The sequence below is a fragment of the Ammospiza caudacuta genome, chromosome 17 (assembly GCF_027887145.1).
Source record: "Ammospiza caudacuta isolate bAmmCau1 chromosome 17, bAmmCau1.pri, whole genome shotgun sequence".
Lineage (NCBI taxonomy): Eukaryota > Metazoa > Chordata > Aves > Passeriformes > Passerellidae > Ammospiza > Ammospiza caudacuta.
The window spans coordinates 17,370,278-17,393,849 of NC_080609.1; the positions used below are offsets into that span (position 1 = coordinate 17,370,278).

Sequence of the window (23,572 nt, forward strand, 5' to 3'; positions counted from 1 at the left end):
CAATGGCAGGAGCTTGCCTCTTGAAATGCACTATTGGAATGACAGGTAAGCCTTACATTTCCAGAGTGTACATCACCACCTAAATGCCAAGAGACTTTCCTCTGGCCTGACACTATGTTTGCCATTGGGAGAACACTGTTCGCAATTCCAATGGCCTCTGCCTCACTAGCAATGAAGTGCCAAAGCTACACATCCATTCGTATAAAACAGAAAGACATAAAGGACCCATGCCCTCACTTCCTTCCACACTCCTATCAGGAAGTCTAGTACCTGCAGCAGTGTTCCAAACAGGCTGACTACAAGCCAGCTGTCTCCGTGCCTCAGACCTTCAGGCTGCCAATCAGCTGTTCAGCAGTTGACATCCTATGGCACTTGAACAAGAAAATTATAGGAGAATCAAGAATACATATTCTACCTTCTTCATCACAACAGGGTTTTCTGCCTCATGAGAAAGGCTGTTTCTCATTAATGCTCATTAGCAATAAGAAATATCCCAATTCAGTTTTCTTTGCACCTGCAGATATAAAGATTGTTTTAAAGGTTTGTTCTTGTGGTAGTGCATCTGCTCCATTCCTTCTTGGGTCGCAGTATGATCCAAGAAATGCTGGCTAGGCTTCGGCCTTGACAAACAGCACCTGTGCCAAGCTCCTCTTGAGCTTCTCAGAAACAGCGTCTGTTTCCAGGAAGTGGTGCTGTCTAATCAGCTCCTGTTTTTAACAAACAGCCTTGGAAACTCATTTTTCTAGCCTGAATAACAACCTAAGTGGAGCAACATTTTTGTTACCGAAATTTCAAAGGAAGTTACAAAAGCGAATTGCAGCCAGGACGAAAAATTACTGTGACTGAAACCCACTCTCTTGAGACCCTATAAACAATGGTCCTGAATGAGACCCTTTGAACTCTCCTGGACTGCAGAAGGCTGTGACCAGTGACTTCCTTTTGACTGGGACCACTCAGAGACAGTGAATTCTCATTTGCTGTACCCAGACAACCACTGCTGAATGAGAAGAGAGATGCTGGGTTGATGCCTCCACTCCTTGAGGCTCAACCCTTTGCCTGTTGAGAAGATGCAAAGGCATCCAGTGTGAATCCTTCACTGAATTTGAAGGGAATTTTTCACATTTTTGTAAATAGTGTTTATGTCTCTGTGCATGCAAATGTGAATACACTATTTGAATTGTACTACAAATGCTGCTCTCCTAAATTCTTGAGTTTAGATTTTTAAGTAAATTAGGCCTGGTAGTTACTGTTGCCCTATAGTAAATGCTAAATTAATAATTTGTTAAATTGTTCAACTTGAGCTGTCAATTAAGTGTTGCTAAATATAAGAGCTGTTAAACCTTTGGGCCTAAACTGTTGGTCACACCCCAGCTCAGTTCAGCAGAGACGTCCATTCTGAACCTTGGGATTCAGCAGGAGGGTCTTTTTTATCCCTTTTTATCCTTATCATTTTCTACCCTCACCCTTTTTCCCCTCCATCCCCCAGCCTTCACACAGGTAACATTTGAGTTAATTCTGGGTTTAGACTGATTTTAGACTTTAGTTTGGTTTTTCTAGTTCTTAAATGAAGTAGTAGAGTTAACCTTGCAAACAAATTTTTTATGCTTCCACTTTTATATCAACCATACTTTTGCTGATACCTTCACTGGTGATTCTTTAAGCAACCTTAAAACACTCGTTCATTACAGTTGTAAAGATTTTATGTTTTCTTTAATGTTAAAGGAGCTGTCTGAACATATTTGCATACATGAAGGGGATTCAAGTTGATATAAGGAAAAAGAACTTTAAAATAGTCTAACTTACATAATTTCCATCCAGCAAAGGTAACTAAGGCTACACGTGTAAGCAATACTGTCTCAGTTCCATCTCAGCACAGACACGTCCCAGACGGATATTACGTAATGTTTTTGTAAAATGTTTCCCAGTGATTTCTGAAAGTAGAACTGGGTGTGCTAATATAGCTTGCCCCAGAAAGAACAGTGTGTCCCATACCCAAAGCAATGAGACGCATTTCAAAGTGCCATGCAAAATGTCACCTTCTCTCACCTAAAGTTATTTCATGTAGTAATATCAGGGAAATTACAACAATATGTTGTTCTACATGAAAGTACATGACAGCACTATTTGTGAGACCTGGCAGCTGCCACTCTCGGCCAAGCAGATGGCAGTGATAAAAACAGTTCAGGGAACAGGTTGATAAAGATATATCCGTCATTACACTGTCACTGCACAACTACACTCAGCTCCAAGATACCATGAAAATACATGGCTGTGTTACTCTCAATCAGGAAGACCTTGCTCATCTGAGAAAAATTATGTTTAATAATTAATTCTATACATATTTTAATCAGAATCATTCATCTCCTGTTCAGAGGAACAGAAAAAGCAATCTGGTAAGACACCCAAAATCTTTAGTCTTATGTGTTTACACTATTTTTTTTGCAGAAGAGGAGACAATCATTTCCTGTAAAGGAAAATAAGAGCCAACTATGGCTTTTAAGGCAGTTATCAATTTATATTCCCATTTAAGTGCCATAGGGCATCTTACGTTCCATTTTCACTTATTTTTACCTTTTTTTTTGCATGGGTGGGGAGGCACAGGGGTGATGTTAAGTGAGTATATTGTGTGTACTGCTCATGGAAGGTACCAGTCAACCACTCCTGGAAGCAAAAACAGCCTAAGCACTGGTGGCAGGGCAGCAGCAGCATCAGCCTGTCCCCTCTTCATCCCTGCTCCTGGACACTGCCAAGACTGGCAGGCACTTACCTGCTGTGATGGGCAGTGAAGGCAATGCCCAGGCATTCCAAAAGCCCTGGAAACGAGGGAACAGATCACCTTCCCTGGTACAGAATTACAGAATGGTTCAGGTTGGAAGGGACCACAGGTAGGTCATCTGGCCCAATCTCCCTGCTCAAGCAGGGTCATCCCAGAGCACTTGACACAGGATCATGTCCAGTACATTCTGGAATATCTCCCATGAGGGACTTTCCACACCCCCTCCAGGCCATCTGTTCAGTGCATCTCACCCACACAGTGAAGTTCTTCCTCAGGGCCAGGTGAAACTTCCTATGCACCAGTGCTTTGCCTCTTTTCCTATTGCTGGGCATCACTGAGAAGAGCCTGGCTCCATCTTCTTGCCATCCTCACTTTAAGGAGAGCATAAATTCCAAAGTACCAGGTGCCAAAAGGGACGTGGCATTCCTGAGGAGCTGAGCAGCAGCCCCAAGTCCTGAGAAAGAAAATCTCCAGTGTTATTTGTTCTGCTCTGGATTGCTAGACGTGATGTTGCACTGAAGAAGGTTTCATCTTTAACAAGAACTCTAGATGAGGTAACTCATCTGAGATGACTTCACCATTCAGCACTGCAAGCAATTTACACATCTTGACTTGTGTTAGATATTTGGGGCATCTATTTAGTTTTTATTACTCCTGGCCTCAGCTTTCACACTCCTTCACAGAACAAATAACTGCTTTCTTTATCTGCTAATTCCAACAGCTGGCTATTCCTCACCAGACTTCTGCTACATTCACCTAAGGAAGAATCATAAATAAATATGTACAGACAAGCAGATGCTGTCATTTTAAAAATTGATCGACTTAATACAAATGTCCTATTTTGGACTTCAGTGGTGAACCACTGAGCATGTGTCTTGATGTAACTTTAATAAAATACAAAAACAATCACAGACTTTGTTCATTAACTCAAATTAGCAAATGAGGAAAGAGTGCTATAAAGGAGAATATTCCTATAAATATTTTAAAAAAATTAAATTCTGGACAGGCCAAATACTCTTTGGCCAATGCTCTTGTCAATAAAGACAAATGCAAGATAAGATACAGAGTGTATTTTTTTTACACTTAGTTACTTGGTGTAGCTAATTATTTTTTCACCAGTGGCAGACAAGGTAACATCAATTGTGGGTTGTGGAATATATGACTGTAAACAGAAGAGCAAAATACAGATGGTTTTATCTGTATACAGATGGCATTATCTCCCTTAATTGTGTGCCTGTTTGTTTGTTTTTTTTTTAAATAGATAATTTCTTTCTGAAAGTCCATGCTAGGAGAAAAAGAGGTGGCTGGAGCATATTTAAAAATACACAGAATATAAAGAGAACAAAAAGCACAGACTATAACCCAGGAAGCAGCAGGGGAAGTCTTGGTACCAAGTTTTCTTCTATGCTTTAATGGACATCTTTCTACAAGGTTAGGCAGTCTGCTTTCCACAATCTTTAAAAAAATTTACTTCTAACAAAATCAAGTTTCAGTGATGGTGGCATAATCCATGGAACTCTTTTTCCCATCAGTTTCTGCAGGTTAGACACATGACAGTAATCTTTGTTCTTTGGCAGCAGGAATTAAATTCTCTCTTCTTGACTAAAATGGAAATGTCTAGCACTGAAGTCGTCCACTTCCTTGGTCAGCCAGCTTATACAAAACATCTGCAGTAGCTTTACAGGCATTTCAAAGCCAGCATGCATTATTGCAAGGTTAACTGCTCTGAGAGACTAACCTTCCCAAATCAGCATTTGCAAATCTGTTGGGTTTTTGGGTTTTTTCCCCCCAGCGAAGATAATTTCAACCAAGTTGTTAAGATGCAGCATGATATTATGAGCTTTTCATGGATTTTCCTCCAAGGTTAGAGGCCGAACACACAAGACTCAGTACACACCCTAAGACCTGAGCTTTATTAGCTCAGCAGATATACAGCCCCTTTAACTGCAACAAGAGCTTCCTGAAAGGAGTTTGTAGCCAGGTGGGGTCGGTCTCTTCTTCCAGGCAACCACTGACAGGACAAGAGGACACAGTCTTAAGAGGCACTAGGCAAGTATTAGGCTGAATATTAGGAAGAAGTTCCTCACAGAAGGAGTGACTGGGCATTGGAATGGGCTGCCCATGGAGGTGCCCATCCCTGGAGGTGTTTAAGATAAGTCTGGAAATGGTACTCAGTGCCATGGTCTGGGTGACAAGGCGGTGTCAGGTCTTAGCTTCAACTTGATGATCTCAAAATATCTTTTCCAACCTAGTTGATTCTGTGATTCAAGACTATTGATGCCGTAACAGAATTGAAACTATTGCACCAAAACTGACTAGAAATAATTGTGTTCCAGTGTATACTCACAGAGGAACACTGAGCCTCCTTGAATACTCAAAAACTAAAATCACCTGAAGTGAAACTGACAAAACTCACCCTGGCCTCAATGCTGTACTGTTGTGCTGGAGATTACTTGTTCGGACCTTGGTGTTGTTTGAAATTCCAGAAAGGAAATCCTAATCTTCAAACTGAAACTCATGAAAATATTACTCCTATTTAAACAACAAAAACTATTATTTAGGAGAATTGTATTAACCAACCTAAATGCAAATAGAGGTTAATGTAAATGGTTATAAAAAGTGGGCAGTCCACAAACACAACACTAACAACGGTTGCTATCATCCTAAATTGCAAATAATGAACAAAGGGTCTAACAAGAAAACCTCGACACTTAAATACTTTCTCCTACACCAGCATATATTGACATTTAGCAGTTAAGTAGAAAATAGTGAATGAAGGTGCTAAAATCACACTGTCACAGAAGGAATTTAAGGTGCTAAGAGAAAGGCAGTCAGAAGACAGGCAGTAGACAGGCCAGCATGATAAGCAATGCACAACTTTGAAGTGTGAGAAGTGTGAAAGCAGAAGTGATCATTTCGAGGAGACAGCTGGGGGGCCAGGGGAGAGCCACCACCAGCAACAACAGAAGGATTCACATCAACTTTTTTTTCCTTTTTGGACAGCACTAGTGAGCATGGAACAAAGAAGAGTGAGTGTCTGAGTACAAAAAACGATGATTTTTAACTTTTTCTGTAAATTAGGATTTGTCTCAAATCTGAAGATTTCAACCCTAACTAGGAGCTAAAAATCCCTCATTGCTTCTTATGGTGTTTAGTTTCGTTCACCCCGTTAAAACATTCTTTAGTTGCTGAATTTTAAGTAAAATATTATTTTGCCTTTGCAGTCAAGTATTAAGTCCTGAGAACTTAATATTTAATATTAAGTTCAGGGCACATTATCAAAGCAAGTCGGGGCTCAGTGATGCCGTGCCCAGCGCGTTAGAAAGAAGACTTCGTGCATATCCCATGCAGAAAGCACGTCCTATGTGCAGATTAACACCGAGCAGCTGAGCCAGCGGGAGGACACGGGCTCAGAGCCGCGCTGGGCTCCGCTCGAGCTCCTCGAGGGGGCCGGGCAGAGACGTTTCTTTGCAGCACAACAGGTCAGCTGGGAAGAGCGCATCTCCCTTTCCCCCAGCACTCACCGCCTGCGCTCCGCTGTCCCGCGACCGGGACTCAGAGGCTTCCACAGCGCAGGCAGCCCCTCCTCACGCCGGCCCTCGTTGAACGGCCGGAGAAGAGACCGTGACATTCACCGCGTCTTATGAGCTCCCATTTACTGCGAAAGCAGCGCCGATCACAGTCACGCAATTCCAGCTGACTCGCTGGTCAAGTGCACAGGTAAAGAACGACGAGAGCGAGCTTCGCCAGTACGACAGAAGCTCCGACCCCGGCGCGGGCAGCCCGACTGGCCTCCGGGCGCCGCCTCAGCCTCGTCCGGCCCCGCCTCAGCCCCGGGCCCCGCCTCAGCCCCAGCCCCAGCTCGGCCCGGCCCGACGGCGCCGCCTCGCGGACGTCGGCGCAGGCGCGGCCATGGCGGCGACCGGCAGCGCGGAGGGCGCGAGCGACAGCCCCGGGCTGTGGGCCGAGGTGCGGGCGCTGCTGCCCCGCGCCGAGGAGGGGCTGACCTTGGCGTTGAGCGGCGAGGTGGAGGACTGCGTCCTGCCGCTGCTGCGGCGGGCCCGCTCGCTGCTCTACGGCGCGGCGGGCCGGCCCGGGGCGGCAACGGCGGCGGCGCTGGAGCGCCTCAGCGACGTCCTGCGTGACTACTCCTGGGAGAAGCTGAACGCGGGGCCGTGGAGGGAGGTCGGCAAGGGCTGGCGCCAGGTCTACGCCTACGGCTGCCTCTTCGGGGCGCTGGCCGAGGTGGCCGCGGGCCGCCCGCTCGCGCGCGCCGTGCGGCTCTGCGACCTGGGGCTGCTCATGGGCGCCTCCGTCCTGGACAACGTCCTGGCGCGCCTGGTGCGCGCGCTGCAGCCGCACCTGCCCCGCGCGGCGCCGCGCGACGGAGCCCGCGCCCAGGTAGCGCCCGCGCCCCCCTCGCCCCCTCGCGGCCCGGCCTCCCTGCCGGCTGCTGAGGGGGAGCGTCCGTTCCAGAGCGTCCGGGCCGAGCCGCCGCCGCCCTGCGCCGGGCAGCATGAGGAGGTGATCCCGCGCCTTCGCTGTCCTTCGCTGGAGTACTTCAGAGACAACTACCTCGTTCCCCAGCGGCCCGTGGTCCTCGAGGGCGTCATGGATCACTGGCCCTGTATGAAGAAGTGGAGGTGAGAAGTAAGTTCCTTCCCTGTCCAAGTGAAGGCACGATCGTTCCTTGTGTTGGATGTCTTGATGTTCGATAGAGCCGCAGGCCTTCCCAGGCAATGGATACCGTGGGCAGTGCGTTTTGCTAGCAGCACTGTCCTACTGCTCTGTGGAAGTTGCTTCATAGATGAGAGAAGCTCTTCATAGCATTCAAGGCAGATGCTGGGCTGTTTCGGGGACAAAGGTGACTCTTTGACCAGTCTCTGGCTCTTCATGGGTGAAGGCTACCCTCTGCCCAGCCTTCAGCCGTCCCAGGAGCCCAGTGGCAACACCTGGCATCTCATGAGAAGTGCACGTTGTGAAGTGCCAGTGAGCTGTTCACAGCTCCGTGGATCTGTGTCAAGCACACATATCAATGGTTTTTACCTCTTGGAGCTTGCCGATAATTACTGCAATGGAAAGTGAATTTCAGAGCCAAGAGTAAGCATGGTTGACTTTTCATTCTTAAGTCCAAGCACTGATGTTTGTTCAGTGTTGTGTTTGAGTGTTGAGTTTCAGACACCACTGTGCAGGACTGAGTAACAGCATTGTGCTGCCTGGTTACTGTACACAATGGTGCCCACATTTCCAATACTGACCATCAAGTATTTGTGAGGTGAAGGTCATGATTCCCCAGAAAAGGGAAAAAATCACTCGCAAGATTAGCTTCTCAGTTTAATTAGTACTGTCGTCCATGGAGATGTATTTCACCCATCAAACTAATCCCTCTGGCTACAATTGGAATGGGTATTATTGGCACCTGTATAGACACTGACAGAGTTGATCTAATATTACTGAGTAAAAGATACAACATGTTATCAAATGTGGCAGCAGGCAGCAAAAAGATTGGCCATCTATGAAAGCCGTCCCTTGCCAAGAGACAGTAACAGCTTAAATCTTAGTTTGGAGTGAAACAACTGAGGCAAACAGGCTTTTAAACCAAAACAAAACAGACAGTTGTGGGGTCATGTACACACAAACCTGCCTGCTGATTTCCTTGTTCCTTGCATTCTTTTATTCTGCCTTTTTCTTCTGGCTGGTTTGGTTTAGACAGGAGAAAAGCAGGGTAGTAGAATTTTATTACCCAACAAGATTGATTTGGATTGATTGCCATACATTCAAAATTAGTAAGAGCAGGATAGAAGGTAATGGAACTTTCTTTATTTCAGTGTGGACTATTTCTGTCAAGTCGCAGGCTGCCGCACAGTCCCTGTGGAGTTGGGTGCTCGGTATACAGATGAGGAATGGTCTCAGCAGCTCATGACTGTCAGTGACTTCATCAGCCAGTATATCATGGATGAGGTCTGTTACACTCATTTGTTTAATCTCCAAACACAGCAGCATGGTACTGGTACAGACAACAGTTCTGTTTACAACAAACCTACTCAGAGGTGGTATCAAGGGAGGGGGTGTACTGTAAGCACAGCTCTGAATGAAAAGGTTTGACATATTTTTAAGACCTGAAGCTAGGAATAATTATTGCAACAATAGGTTCGATTTTTACCTATAATCAAATGTACAGTAGCTGGAATTTGATTAATAGATACACACATAGATACGCAGCAAAAACCTGACCAGTGGAATCTAAGAATAAGGGATCCTCAGCCAGCAGTGTTGTTCTTCTGTCTCATTAAACTCCTTAGTGAGATTTAGGATCGGATCCAAATTTACAAGCCATGAGGCAGAAAAATACAAAGTTGATTAGCATCTGGAATGCCCTTTTTCTTTCAGAGATGAGGATCCCAAGCCCCCATTTCTCTTTCCTGGTCCTCTGGCAGGAAGGACTATGTGCCATAGCAAGTTGGTCTGTGGTGCACTCTGGAATAGAGTATGGAAGTAGTTCCAGGGCGTGAAGGAGAACTGGTCTGTGTGCCAGCAGGGTCTGGCTAGAAAGATGCAGTGCATTGTCAGCTGTCAAGACTCCATAGGAAATCCCAGCTTCCTTCAGTAACTCAAGCTGGATAATTTATTCATTGTGGAGACACACCTACACTCTCACTATTTCAATGGAGCTGTAAGTTGCTATTTCTGAGGACACCTTATACTGTTGAAATACTTATATATAGTACTCTGAATAGGACACTGGAATTTACTCTAAGTAAATTCTATTCACCTGTAAGTAAATTAACTCACAGTCTTACCTGTATGTTACTGTGTTTTTTCTTTCTCTGCTGTTATTTCAGAACAATGTAGGATACCTTGCCCAGCACCAGCTTTTTGATCAGGTAAAACTGAGTGCATGTTTTTATCTTCCTACAGTCATGTCTTCCTTTTGTTGCAGCACAAGTTGTATCTCAAGATGTTGACTGTACTAGATTGAAGGGCATATGGAGAATTCACATTAATTTTTAAGTTTCTGTTTCCATGATTTGAAGGATCAGAGGGAGAAGTTTGTTCCATTTGGCTACAAGACATGGAAACAAATGCTGTTTGGGATGAAGACATTCAATCCTGGTGCTGTTTCAGTACAATGTAGTATATACTTAGGGGGATATCACCTGGAAAGCCCCTTTTATAAGTCAGGGAAGAGATTTGGACAGGAAAGTTTTCAACATTAATATGTTTATCATAATCTGAAATGTCATTCCAGTTTACCAGAGCTTATGTTGGTGGGAGACATAAAAATGGAAGCAATTATAGTATGGAAGAGATAGCTGCTCCTTTTCCATGAGGAGCAAATGTACTTACTCTTGTGAGTGTCTCTGATTTCTGCAAAAGCAAAGGGTCTCTTGAAGAATGAGGAAACCCCTTTCTTTCTCCTGCTTCTCCTTCCAACAGAGTCTGCTCACTAGAACAGAAAGTTTGAGAACATTTCCTGCAGATTCCTAGCAGGTCAGCTATTTTTCTCCTACTCTTGCTGGACCAGCCAGTCATTTGTTTTCTTTGCATCCAGCCTGGTTCATCTGTTTGATGAATTACGTATTTTGGCAAGTCAGCACATACCCTTTTTAATGTTTCTTTCTTTGTGGAAATAGATCCCAGAACTGAAAGAAGATATCAGTATCCCTGACTACTGCTGCCTGGGGGAAGGGGAAGAAGATGACATCACCATTAATGCCTGGTTTGGTCCAGGAGGCACAGTCTCACCTCTTCATCAGGATCCCCAGCAAAATTTTTTAGCCCAGGTATGTACTCTAGTTACTCTGCACATGCCATTAATGCGATACTTAGAGAAAATGTTTATGGTATGTGTTAGAGACAAGGGGAGCAGACAACTTGAACAATCGAAGATTAGAGAACATGCAGATACTGTTTTGCTACTTTATTGCATTTGTCACTACTGCAACTTACTACTGAATGTAATCTTACAGACCACAAGTGTTGCTCGTTGAGAGACCAGTATTTACCCTTGTTTTACAGATGGGAATTTGTAACAGAGTTGGGAAGAATCTGGATCCTGTCATGTTGTACTTAGGAGTTTATTTTTCTGGTGTTGTGGTTTGAGCCCAGCCAATCCCCAAGCCTCATGCAGCCGTTTTCTCATTCCCCAACCAGCAGGATGAGGGAGAGAATGGGGAGAGTAAAAGCTAAAAAACTTGTGGATTGAGGTTTAATAAGCAAAAACTGTGCATGTAGGCAAAGCAAAACAAAAAATTACTTGACTGCTTCTCATGGGCAGGCAGTCATTCAGTCATTCCCAGGAGAGCAGAGCCCATCATGCTTAACAATTACAAACACTGTCACTCCAAACATCCCCCCTTTCTTTTTCTCTTTTTCTTTTTCTTTTTCTTTTTCTTTTTCTTTTTCTTTTTCTTTTTCTTTTTCTTTTTCTTTTTCTTTTTCTTCTCCCATATGCTACACATGATGTCATGTAGTCTGGAATACCTTTGGTCAGTCAGTTTGGGTCACCTGTCCTGGTTGTGTCTCCTCCCAGTCTCCCAGGAACCTCCAGCTTCCTTGTCAACATGGCAGTATGATAGACAGAAAACCTTCAGGTCTGTGTAAACCCTGCTCAGCAAGAACAAAAACATTTCTATATTATCAACCCTGTGTTCAGTACAAATCCAAAACATAGTCCTATACCAGCCACTGGGAAGAAAAGTAGTTCTACCCCAGCCAAAGCCAGCACATCTGGAAAGCAAGGTTTTGAGGTGGACTTAGATGCATACTTTAGTCTGTTTCAGGTTACCCAGTAAAATACTAGTGCATGCAGTGAGATAAGAATTAAAACTTGTACTTTGACATAATTTCTTTAGAGTTTCTTTTGGTAGGCTTTTTGATGATGACTTCTAGTGCAGAATAACCTGATAAAATATTGGGGCCTTTTGTGGTAAGCGCTGAACAGGTCAAAGGGATGTCTTCTGGATCCAAGCAGTTGACTACTGTGAATCTTTGAACACTGAGAGGTGTTTTTTTTTTTACTGAAGGAGATTGCTGTCCCATCAGAATTAAAAAAATCCAGTCTTACACTTGTCACCATCATATTTTCTGAAAAATCCCTTTGCCATGATTTCTTCTCCTGGGAAACTGAGAAGCCATAGAGAAAAATGAAAACAATAATTATCTGATTCACTTCTCCTGTGTTTTGCTGCTTTGGAATGTGGTTTGGAGATGGTTTATCCAACATGTGAATTGTTCTGACTTAATGACCAATCACAGTCCAGCTGTGTCGGGACTCTGGAGAGCATCACAAGTTTTTAATTAGTACCTTATTAAGCCTTCTGTATGTATCTTTTCTCTATTGTTTAATATAGTTTAGTATTCTTTAGTATAGCATTCTTTAATATAATATAGTAACATAATAAATTAGCCTTCTAAGAACATAGAGTGAGATTCTCAATTCCTCCTTCGTCCTGGGGACCCAGCAAACACCACATACACTTTCACACTTTTCTAGCAGGATTGTGACATTACTTTCTACTGATGGCTATTTATGGGTTGAGCCTCAGTTTCTCTGTCCCAGTTGCATCTTGCTAACATATGTTTTCACTTGAAACTGAGGCTTAATTCAGGCCTTCCTAGAATGTTTTTTTTACAACTGCTGTGCAACTTTTTATGGATTGTATTTCTTTTGCATGCTACCTGCTCAGCACACTCATACAGCTGCATTCTGAAGGTGAAGTAGTACTATTCATGTTATGTAAAGCTTGAGGGGAATTTTTCTTGGTGGAACAAAAATTTATAGGAGCTGTTGGACTGGGAAAAGATACTTCCCTTACAAACCTCAGAACTTGTTTTCTTCTGCCTGAAAAAAATAGGAGATTATCTGCCAGTGCTGTGAAGGAGTCTTTATAATCTGGCTGCTTTCAATTAAAATTGCTGTGTGTTGTGATGCCATTTAAACTGTGGCTGTGGAGTACAGGAAGGCACAAGTACAATTAACAAAATGAAATTATCCTGGCTGGTGGCTGGTGCTGAGATTGTAGTTTTTCCATTAATGAGAAAAGCAGTCTCTGGAGATGCAGGCAATTGCCCATGAACTGGTGCCTGCCATCTTATAATATACAAGGTCTTAATCCAGTGAAACAAGTGAAAGAAGGAGGTGTTAACAGCTGATGGCAGTCCCAAAAAACTTTCAAGTATTCAGAGAACATGCTATTGGAACAATAACTAGCATTTTTGTTACTTCCATATGTCACCAAAAATACCCTGTAATACTTTCCTCTTTAGCGAGGAAAGGCAAGTTGGTTAGGAATGGTTGGGTAGCCACTCAAGGCTGCTGGGATTAGTCAGAGTACTCACAATAGGACAGCTCCCAAGTATGATCATACCTAGCTCTTGCAGTGGTCTGGAATGCTGGCACCAGCAGTACAAATCTTCACCCTAAACCTTCTCTTCCACTGGTGTCAGTGGAGGACTCAGCTTTGACGTGTTCATGCTGCCATATCTTGACACCAAAAACTTGCAGTTCATGCAGCATTCAGGGAAGCCAGGCCACTTGCCTTACAAATTCTCATCTCATTTCAGAACTCCAATGAAAGAACTGGTTTAATGATGATACAGAAATGAGTTTGAGGGGTATATGGAAGGTTAGTAGTCACTGTGCAAGTACCTCTGCCTATTGATGTGAATTGCAATGAAGGTTCAGCCTCCTTATTCTCAGTTCTTATTTCTAGCTGTGTAGAGAGCAAATAATGATATATAAATTGGGTTCCTTGAACTTTGAATTGAAAGCAATCTGGTTTAATGCATTTCCTTCCCAATGGTATTTCAAATTCTTATCTGCTCCAAGGGAAGAGGTACTTGAATTCCAATAGCCTGATTTAACTTTTTATTATAGCAGTGTCTATTACTAACAATAATTATATTCCTTGTAATCAGGTATATTTTACTGTTAAATGCCAGCTATGGCCCACAGCTTCCAGTAATGTGCCAGTTAATGACCAATGGAAAACATTTATTTTATTACATACAGGTACTTGGAAGAAAGTACATCCGTCTCTATTCACCACAAGATTCAGAAAACCTGTACCCCCATGAAAGCCAAATTCTTCACAACACTAGTCAGGTAAATACTTGCTTGAAATTTTAAAATCAATAATGTTATCAAATCATATTTGAGTAAAGATATTCTTCTGATGATTGTTTGTTTTTTTATAGGTTGATGTGGAAGATCCAGACTTGGTCAAGTTTCCAAATTTCACAAAGGCTGCATTTCAGTCCTGCATTCTGATGCCTGGACAGATTCTGTTTATTCCAGTTAAATATTGGCACTATGTGCGATCACTTGAACTCAGCTTCTCTGTTAGTTTCTGGTGGTCATAGTTCTGACATGTAGGTAGCAGCACTGAAATTAAAAATCAGGCAAGTAGCCTCTCTCTCTCTCAGTAGAGGCAAAACCAAAAACCAACAAACTCTTGCTAAAGCATGGAGAAGTAGTCACAATGGGTAAGTGGAAAGATGATGCTGTAGTTACTTCATTTTTGTAGATGTTTCAAATAACTCCTAAAGAGCATATTGTTAGGTCATTGTCCTGTGCATGCATCCATCAGAAACAGCCTCTCTACAGGCACTGCCAGGGCTCTGCCTGAGCCTTTGTCTTAATAACCAGATCAGGGTTATCTTCTACTTGGATTTAGTAACACTTATCCCTAGAGTTAGCTAGAGAGATGGTGCTACCTGAAGGTTCAATCCATTAAAAAATTGAGCTAACACCAAGCAAGGTACTAGTCACTTGCATGGAAAAAGTTATTAATGCCCTGGTTCTGGCCAGGATAGGGTTCATTTTTGCAGTAGCCAGGAGGGGCATGGCCCAGACCCAGAGGTTATTTTGTACCACCTCAGCCTGCCACTGCTGCAGGCCAGGGGCAGAAAGGGGTTCCTTGGTCTTTTAGTGATTGAATCTGTGTGAATCTTTTTGTGTGAATCTTTTGTCTGTCTTGTACACTGTTATTGATATTGTTGCTATTACTGCTTATTTTCTTATTCCATTGCTGTTTCCAGTAAATTATTCTTATTGCAACTCATGATCTTTATCTTTTGGACCTCCCAATTCTCCTCTCCATGAGGGGAGAGGTAGGGGGAGGAGGGAATGAGCAAGCATCTCGTGGTTTGGAGCGTTTTGGTGGAATGACTAATTTGGGGAGTACCATTTCTAAACCACAACATCATGTTAAAGCCTAGAACATAACTGAAGTTAATCCATAGTTTAATTGCAGTTAGATAACCTGAGGTTTAATTATACTTTGATTAACCATCATATGAACTGCTGCCACAGCCCTTCTGCTGTGTCACACATCTCTACCAGGGACAAGAATGCTGCCATTTTAGTCTGGTGTCTGGCAATAGCCAGTCCTTGGCTCCTTTCCAAGTCACTCTTAAAGGAAAAAAACATCCTTACTTAAAACTGGAGACAAGTGCCAAGACAAAAAACCTAAAGAATCTCAGTATGGTAATGTTTTCAGGAGTTTACAGACATAAGCTAACATTGCCCCACGTCCTGACCTACTGCTTCCCAATCCTTCTGTGGCAATATTCCCTCCTTACAGAGCACAGCTGCTCATTGCATGGCCTTACATCAAGACAAATTCTTCTGCATCTAAAGAAGGGACAAAACACAACCACAGTGCCAACCAGAAGTGCTCCAACTCCAGCCCTAAGTCAGAGACTGAGCCAGCTGCCTTGCACACGCTGCACTGATTTTTCACCTGCTTGACATGCTACAGCAGGTGCCATTTCTGTTATGCAACTGAATTTGTACTGTTCCTGTACAAACAGGGAGCACTTGCTGAGAAAGGTTTCTTTCAAGAGTTCAGCTGCATATATCAGATTGCAGGACTGACTAAAACATTTGCATCTTTCGTCCCCAACCATGCACTGAGAGTCGCAACCTAAGAATATGGAGAATTACAGAACAAAACAGCCTCCAAGAAAGCTGTACAAGCATTACTGTGAACAGGAACATCAATTATGTTTTTATTTTAAGTTTCTTATAACTTTAGAAAATGAGTACACTGAGCACTGTTACTAATGAATACAATACAGTCTGGCTGTTCTGCCAGAGTGGCAGCAAACAGATGTCACTGACATCAAGTTTTACTGGCAGCATCTAGGGCCAAGAGTGGAGCTCTGTGGTAAGTCTGGGAGCCCATCCGATTCACACCTGTAAAGAAAACTAAAGGAAGGTTAATAGAATTTACACAAAAAAAAATAATATTGTAAAATCACCTTTTCTAAAATGCTTTGTATATTCCTCTGTTGCTGTTCACAATGTCAAATTTCCCTGGACAAATGGAGTAATTCCAAAGAGATTCTTAGAAGCTCAGTATTTCCAGAAGTTTTAGTGTCATGGGTTATGTGTGCCTCTATTCCTTCCCCACTCCCCCCTATCTCCTAAAGATAGATATAAAAAATATGCACAGGGTCTGCTAATGCCCCTGTGGCACTCTTTGGGCACTGTGGGGGCTCAATGCTGCCTGTGTGTGGTTTAGTGTCTGAAACATACCAGTGAAGTCAGAAATACCTGATACTCACAGTTATAAATAATACAGGCAGTGCCACTGAACATCACAGCCCATTTCCTAGTATTATTACATTCAACTTTTTAAAAATACATTGCTTAGTACCTGGGGTGTCACAAGACCAGAATTCATTACACTTGGGACAGCGGGGTTCAGTCTGGCCTCTGAAGTACTTTCTGACACAAGGTAAATGCATTCCAATTCCACAGGATTCACATACTTGGCTCTGAAATCAGGAGTGTTGATTCATAAAATCATTCTAAACTGTCCTTCAATTTAAGAGAAAGTTGTTACAAAGAGCAGCAGATATGCAACACTTTGTTCCAAAGAATGGCTCCCACAATATGGGTGGTGGACACACTCAACAGTCAAAGCAGGTAACCGGTAAAAGGAGGTCTTTTTCTGTAAAAGAGGAAATACTTTTTCCCTATATGGACAAAATTTAGCTTGAAAGATGACAATTTCAGTGCAATAAAGGAGACTAATTGGGATGGAAAAAGTAACATGGAAGCATGTTAGTTGGGCAGATCAGAAGATGCAGGCTCACAGAGCAAGAAAATGTAGCAGTTTTGGAATATGAATCCAGGCTGTAACTACTTAAGCAAGATGGAATGGGTAACATCCCAGCTATCAAAACACAGTGCTTTTAGCATGCTCAGCGTAGCGCATGTGTTCCTTCTGAGGTCCAAACACAAAGAATTGCTGAATTAAAATCCCAGAACCAAGAATGAACGTGTCACACGATGACATCTATTGGCAAGGCCCAAAGAGGACACCGCTAACACCTCACTGCTAAACCTCTTTCAGCATCAGGAGCTCATCTCTAGCATGCTGGTTTAGAAAGCTAGACAGACAAACCATATTCCTCATTGTGGGAGTGCACTTTTCCAATTTTATACTTGGAGACACTGCTCCAAGACAATGTTATTTCTAAAGACAGAAGATAAAATGCCTAAATTGGAAAAAAAAAATTTTTTTTTACAAAATGCACGAGCACCATGACCAGATTACAAGACCAAGATTATACTCAAGGGGAAGCATCACAAACCTCAGCTATGACCATGCAAGTCCTTAGCTTGATAAAACACGTTACCTGGATGGTGAGGCTGTGACAGAGGTTACATTTCCTTGCTACATCCTGGTAGTTGCTGAGAATGTACTGTTCCATCTCAATTATGCAACGAGTATGCAGAGTATATTCTCCATTTTTCTAAGGAAACAAGTGTTGAGATTAGGAATTTCTTTTGATTCCTTTTACCTTTTTTGACTTTGCTAACCATTTGTTACAAAGTCACTTCTTTCTACCATCATGAAACCAACATGCTGTACAATGCAATGCCAGAACCACTTCTGAAATAGCAGAACTCCTTTGTTTAGAGGAGCAGAATAAAATCCCACACCTTTAACAGAGATCTAGTCTTTGGAAAGCATAGATGAGTGAGCATGCATTCCTTAACAGAGGCATGCTGTTTTGGGATCCTCCCAAAAAGAATGTTAGAGGAAATTCTTCCAGCTTTCAACAAAATCTAAGCATTTCCTCCTTGATGTATCTTTGGAAACATCTGCCAAATCAACTTAACATGTAAGTAACAGTGTGGCAGCAGATTGAGGATCTATGATGCAATGACTCCAGCAGAAAAGGGATTAAGGTCTCACTTAGCAAGCAACTGCAGTATCCACATGGTCAGTCCACCATGGTCCACATGGTGAGTTAATCTCCACTGCTTCCTCATAAAATAAAATAGATGTAACTACGTGCACAGTGGCCCATGCATTTCTGGTACAGGAGTTTTCAACATGTCTGGCCTTACTCCTTTTCAGGAAATTCTAAATGCAACTAACAGCACTGATCACTCTGAAGAGCTTTCCCCAGCTCTTGTTCCAGGCTGAAGGATGCTGTGCTGTTGTGTACAAAGCTGTGTACAAAGGATGCTGTGCTGTTGTGTCTGTGCATCACTGGGCAGGACTGGACACACAAACCCACCTGGCACCAGTACAAGAAACTGAAACCACATGGTCCTGTACAGACCTACCCAAGGACTTTTTCCATATAAGTCTACTTCCTTTTCTGCAAAAATCACTGGAGCAGCAATAAGCATGGGTGCCATAAGACCATTTTTGCCATCATTCATTCAAGAAGAGCCCCAGTTTCAACTACCACATCCTTAAGAAGAACACCTGAATGCAGTTACCTCAGAGAGCCACTTATCCTCCACAAAAACTTTCAGCACTTGTTCTGCTTCCTTTTTCTTCATTTTTTTTGTCTTAAGTTGGTCAGCCAAATTTAAAATGTCTGTAGATGAGGCAAAGCCATTTTCTGATAAAATTATTAGGTCCATCTACAGGAAGAAACATTACCAAGTATTAGAAACACTGCAGTTAGGCAGACACACCTTACAGTAATGTGCTGATATGCATTTTTTTTGCATCCAGGTATGTAGAAATACTACAGTATATGGCTTGAACCAGAATTGTAAAACAAAGGCCAAAAGCTGAAACAATCATTGTCCCCTTAGCAGTTTTGATCTTTGCCAAGAAAACGTTTCCGCAAATAGAAGTATATGTGCTGCCTAAATGAAGCTGCATTCAGGGACCCCTGGCCACACTCAGTGGTGACAAAAGATCCATTTCTTTTTATCTGCTCTTTGCAAAGATCTTTTGAGGAAAAACCTCAATAACCATAGACAAATGTTTAAATGCAAATCAGCAAATTCATTTTGTATGTTACCAGCATTAAAAACTACTTTATATTACTAAACTACTGAAGCCAGTGAAAAACTCAGCAGTCATGACTGAAAATCCTGAAGAAAGTTGCTTGTGTAACTAAAAGTAGGCATGTCTTGTCCCTAACACAGGGAGCCATTCCCTGGTGCTGATTTTGCCTTACCCATAACTGACTTACAACAACAAATCATTACTCGCACATATCTTCATCCTGCCCACTCCACCGATTTGATCTCAGATAAACTTAGGTAAAATGGCAACTACTTCTTCAACCACACCTCCATTACCATTTTCATTCATTTTAAGATGAGAACTTCACAAATAACATGATTTACTAAGTGATAACAGACATACTTACTGTTTTTCTGAACAATTCCAATTCAATTTCTGTATAGTCAGATGCCATTTTAGTTACTTCAGTTTCTGCCAAATTCACCTACAAAAAAAATAAACTGACAAATTGCCAATGTAGTTTCATACCAGAAATTGTAAAAAAACCCCTGAGGTTAAGAATACATCATCTTACAATTACCATAAATGTTAGTTCTTTGAAGAGCACTTGACAGTATTCAAGTTCTTTCTTTACAACCCCTCATCTTCCAGCCACAAATTCTCCACAGCTTCCTCTGTCCAGGCAAAGCCATTCCACAACACAAGCTCCCAGAACTGACACAGAGTGCTGCAGCAGAGCTGACACATCACAGATGCTAGACTGGTCTGGTGCTAGACAGCAGCTATGTTATCAGTCACCTTTTTTTCACTGTGAAAACCAGTTGCCCATGTTTTCTACTCTTATTGCACATGCTGCGACTATTAAATAGTAGCTCAACTTAACTGGAAAAAGGAAAGGTTAAAGGCAGCAGCTAATGTTAGATATCGTCTGTATGGTCTTCTGAAATTACTAGATAACCTTCTCTGACATGCACATTGCAGATCATCTGGGGAAACAACTTTTAGGCTACTTCTCAGCAATCCTTTTGCACTAGGTTGATTTTTGAGTGGGAGAAAAAGAAAATTGATGTTGGACTGCTCTCTGTGTTTTCTAGTTTAAAAATCTGTCTCAGGAAAGAAAGTCTCCTGTGGAAAAGAAATCTCCCTTCAGCACTTAAGCAATGTTTATGCTAAGCAACACCCACACTGCTGTCATCCTCGCTGCCATGTCCTATTCCCCGTACATCCAGGCTGTGACAGTTTATCCTCCCAGCAGCTCCTGCAGCCACTGCCAGCCCCATGCAAACACAGCACAGCAGGTACCTACTACAGCATAATGTGCTCTCCCATCCTCTTCCGATATTCCTTTCCGGATCTGCATAAACAAAGGCTGCAGGTGGCTATTAATAGTGCTGATGAAATCGTCCAGTTTATCGTGTGCATAGTAAACTGCAAATGAATGAGAAAAGTCATACAGAGAAAAGCCAAACAACTACACACCAGGCAGATCTTTTTATGTGAAACATTTTTTCCCAGGTAAGAGTGCTAAACCTGAGGCAGAATTCAAACATGAATTCAAACTGTTCTATTCAGCAGACATATAATTTCCTTGTGCTGCTGTTTCATGGCCTTCAGAGATGCTCAGGTCCCTTAAAATCAGTTGACAGAGTCCAGACAGCCTGCCTTGTTGCAGGGAACCCATAGCACTAATCCAGTAATTACAGTGACCTGAACTAAGCTGAATTGAAAAGATAATATAACTGGGGAAAAAATGTTATGCACAATAGAAAAATACAATGACTTGAATTCCTTTATACACAAGGGACTTCTTGTTTCTGTATTCTCTGTTTCACAAATTAATGGCACATAAATGCACAAGTTACACATCAGAAAACGTAAATTCTAGTGTTGTAGAAACACAAGAAATATCTTGAGTCACTCTCTACAAACCAAGCAAATACTAGCAGCAGTTTTATCATAGACATAATTAGGATGGACTTTGCAGTCATTCTGTGGAAGAGTATACAATGGTTCTTGCCTGCACAGCACCAGCACAACCCTCACAATTCATCCAAAACAAGACTTTGTCAGTGGCAACACTCCTGCTTGCCTTCATCAGGGTATGGTTTAAAAACCAGAGCTAAGTAATGTTATAGGAGGCCCCCGGCCAGGTAATAAGTTACATAGACTCCATACATTTACATAATGCTGATGATTTCTTTCTTAATAAACCTATTGTTTATTTTATACTCTAGTTCTCTACAGGTAGACCTAATTGGTCCTCCAATTAAAACACCATCACCATTGGCTCCTGCCCAGGAGTTCTTGATTCTGATATACAAGATTCCTTCCGTGAACAAGGTCATCAAACAACAAAATCGAGAGTAAAGTAAGTACAAAATTAAGTAGAGTTTTGCCACCTGCTTGGCCCCTGTCAGCAGGAAACACTGCACACAGCAGCCAGGGAGCTTCAGTGACAGATCCCAGAGAGGGTAAAAGATGAAAACAGAGTACTCTTTTGTACAACAGCCTTAACACTTTAATGTTATATTCTAATGTTAAATGGCTGCTTGGGTACATCTTATGTGGAAAAAAAGGGATAAAAATTCTCCATAAAAAATGAACAGGGGGTAGAGAACACCAAAAGTTGCACTTCATAATTTTAGCATCTAAAAAGTAGGTCAAGCTACAGTTCCTGACTCAAGAGACATACAAATAGATTGCTTTGTGGGAATCTGACCTTACATCTATAGCTAAGGAAAACCAGAAGAGTCTCTGCAGAGTGAGTAGCATGGTGGCATGGCAAGGGACACACCTAAGCCTGGTAGGAGCACAGCTTCCAGCACTTGGAATAGACAATATAGTGCAGGTGAGGTGGGAAGAAAGCACAGCAATTCACCAAGAAACCTCATCTCATCCTCACATAAATATTTTTATAGAGTCACTTCTCCCACAACACCTGGGAGAAATAACTGAAGTGCATTTACTTAAAAGCATTAACTATAGTGAAGTACTTCCAGTGTCAAAAATTTTTTTTAAAAATCATTTATATGTATAACCTATAAACAACAACCTTGATAAAATACAAAGTACTATATACGAATCTGGCCTGATTAGAAGTTAGTTTACTCATTGCTGTGTTATCTTTCAGGAAAGAGAGGGAACACTCATATAATTAGAGTTTTAAAACTTTTTTTAGCTAGTATATGCCCTTCAGAAATCAAATTATTTGCAAGCTGCACCAGGAAAAAACCCCAGTTCTTTCATCACCAAGACAGACACACCTTTATCAGTTTCACAGCAGTGCTGGTGTAATTTTCTGGCCTCTGATCCTTCTGTTATCCCATTAGACATCAGAACCTGCAAGAACCGTCGATGAGCATTGGTCATCTGAGCTGCCATCAGATTGTTTCACCAGGCTTCAAGTGCTGCAGGAGGTTTAAGCTGGAATTAATGCACCTGTCAATGCAAATTAAGAATACAACAGGCCAAGTATACACAAAATTTCAATTAAAGTCTATTACATTGAATGAGGGCAAAAAAGCAGATCCCAAGGCTGTCCTCAGAATGCAGAGGGTGACCAGCTCTGAGGTTCTGGAAGGGTGCAAGAGATAAAATCTAACTAGTTTTAACTACAGAAAAGAACAACGTAGGCATTGTGTCGTTGTCACCCAAAATCGGGACTAAAACTCCTTCTTAACACCAATGTAGCATTACGAAACAAGCAATACTTTATTGCAGCACTGGATACGCAGGGGAATGACTCCTGCTTAACGCTCATAATTGGCTCAAGGTTACACACACAGCAGTCGCTAGAGTCTGCCGAGTCAGTCTCAGACGGTGCTCTTGGAGGGTCTTTAGGTACCCCTGGTGGTCACTGAGCCTCTGCATTTTCACAGTGATCTTCTCTTTCTCTATCGCTGTAGCTTTCATCGAAGCTGCAGAGCATGTTGCTGACCAAACTGGATTGGGCCGGTTTGACTCGCTAGGAAGCGGAGCTGGAGAGCGCTCCACGCCCCACTAACCGCTACAAAACGCTGCCCTGCGGTATTCGCAAGCCTGAATGTAACAGCGCGGGGCGACAAACACAACACCGTCCGTCATTCTACGTTAGACAAAGCTCCTGCTCCACACACAGCCCGATTTGAGCACGGGCGATCAGAGAGGGTGAATCTGGACAGAAAAGAACCCTCGACAGGTTTCGAAGAACGCCTGAAGTAAAGGCGGCTCGGGAAATTCCCTGACCACCGCACCAACCGACTGCCCTCTACTGGCTGAGCTCCGGCCTCGCCGTCCGCGCGGCCCCGGGCCAGCCGCAGCCACGGAGGCAATGCCCCAGAAAACCGCCCAGCCCGCTGGCCCTCGGCCCTACTGGAACCCACCGGGGCTCCCCGGAGTACCCCGGGACTCCCACCGCGGGACCACCCCCGTCAGCCGCCCCCGCACCTGTCCGTGCTCAACAGCTCAGCGACGGCCCCGCTCGCCCGCCATGGCCGGCCCCGCCCCTCCCCGCCCCGCGCCGGCCCCGCCCCGCGCCGGCCCCGCCCCGCGCCGGCCCCGCCCCGCGCCGGCCCCGCCCCGC

At 43.1% G+C, this 23,572-nt stretch overlaps 2 protein-coding genes across 8 annotated transcripts; one reads left to right on the forward strand and one right to left on the reverse strand.

The window, feature by feature from the left end:
• Positions 1-6,688: 6,688 nt before the first annotated feature.
• KDM8 (lysine demethylase 8) lies at positions 6,689-14,824 on the forward strand. The gene is made up of 6 exons (XM_058815755.1): positions 6,689-7,419; positions 8,605-8,737; positions 9,619-9,660; positions 10,411-10,560; positions 13,791-13,883; positions 13,976-14,824. The coding sequence occupies exons 1-6, from the start codon at positions 6,689-6,691 to the stop codon at positions 14,138-14,140; spliced, it is 1,314 nt and encodes a 437-aa protein (XP_058671738.1). The 3' UTR covers positions 14,141-14,824.
• Positions 14,825-15,764: 940 nt separating this feature from the next.
• NSMCE1 (NSE1 homolog, SMC5-SMC6 complex component) lies at positions 15,765-23,494 on the reverse strand. Of its 7 annotated transcripts, none has more exons than XM_058815761.1 (8): positions 23,437-23,494; positions 22,275-22,449; positions 20,318-20,439; positions 19,418-19,495; positions 18,528-18,674; positions 17,429-17,545; positions 16,441-16,561; positions 15,765-15,977 (listed from the first exon to the last, which is right to left on the reverse strand). In XM_058815761.1, exons 2-8 carry the CDS (start codon positions 22,390-22,392, stop codon positions 15,904-15,906), a joined length of 777 nt encoding a protein of 258 aa, XP_058671744.1. In that variant the 5' UTR covers positions 22,393-22,449; positions 23,437-23,494; the 3' UTR covers positions 15,765-15,903. The 7 variants fall into 7 exon arrangements, with proteins under 7 accessions (XP_058671744.1, XP_058671739.1, XP_058671745.1 ...); XM_058815756.1 differs by having other exon boundaries at positions 15,765-15,989; XM_058815762.1 differs by having other exon boundaries at positions 15,765-15,989; positions 22,275-22,350; positions 23,437-23,490.
• Positions 23,495-23,572: the final 78 nt, after the last annotated feature.

Excerpts from the sequence above, each read along its gene's own strand:
- KDM8 (XM_058815755.1), top strand. The coding sequence starts at position 6,689 with ATGGCGGCGACCGGCAGCGCGGAGGGCGCGAGCGACAGCCCCGGGCTG. Across the intron at positions 8,738-9,618 it reads GCCAGTATATCATGGATGAG|AACAATGTAGGATACCTTGC; the intron begins GTCTGTTACACT and ends CTGTTATTTCAG. Across the intron at positions 10,561-13,790 it reads AGCAAAATTTTTTAGCCCAG|GTACTTGGAAGAAAGTACAT; the intron begins GTATGTACTCTA and ends TATTACATACAG.
- NSMCE1 (XM_058815756.1), bottom strand. The coding sequence starts at position 22,392 with ATGGCAGCTCAGATGACCAATGCTCATCGACGGTTCTTGCAGGTTCTG. Across the intron at positions 19,496-20,317 it reads GGAGAGCACATTATGCTGTA|GTGAATTTGGCAGAAACTGA; the intron begins GTAGGTACCTGC and ends TTTTTTTTGTAG. Across the intron at positions 16,562-17,428 it reads GTCACAGCCTCACCATCCAG|AGCCAAGTATGTGAATCCTG; the intron begins GTAACGTGTTTT and ends TCCTGATTTCAG.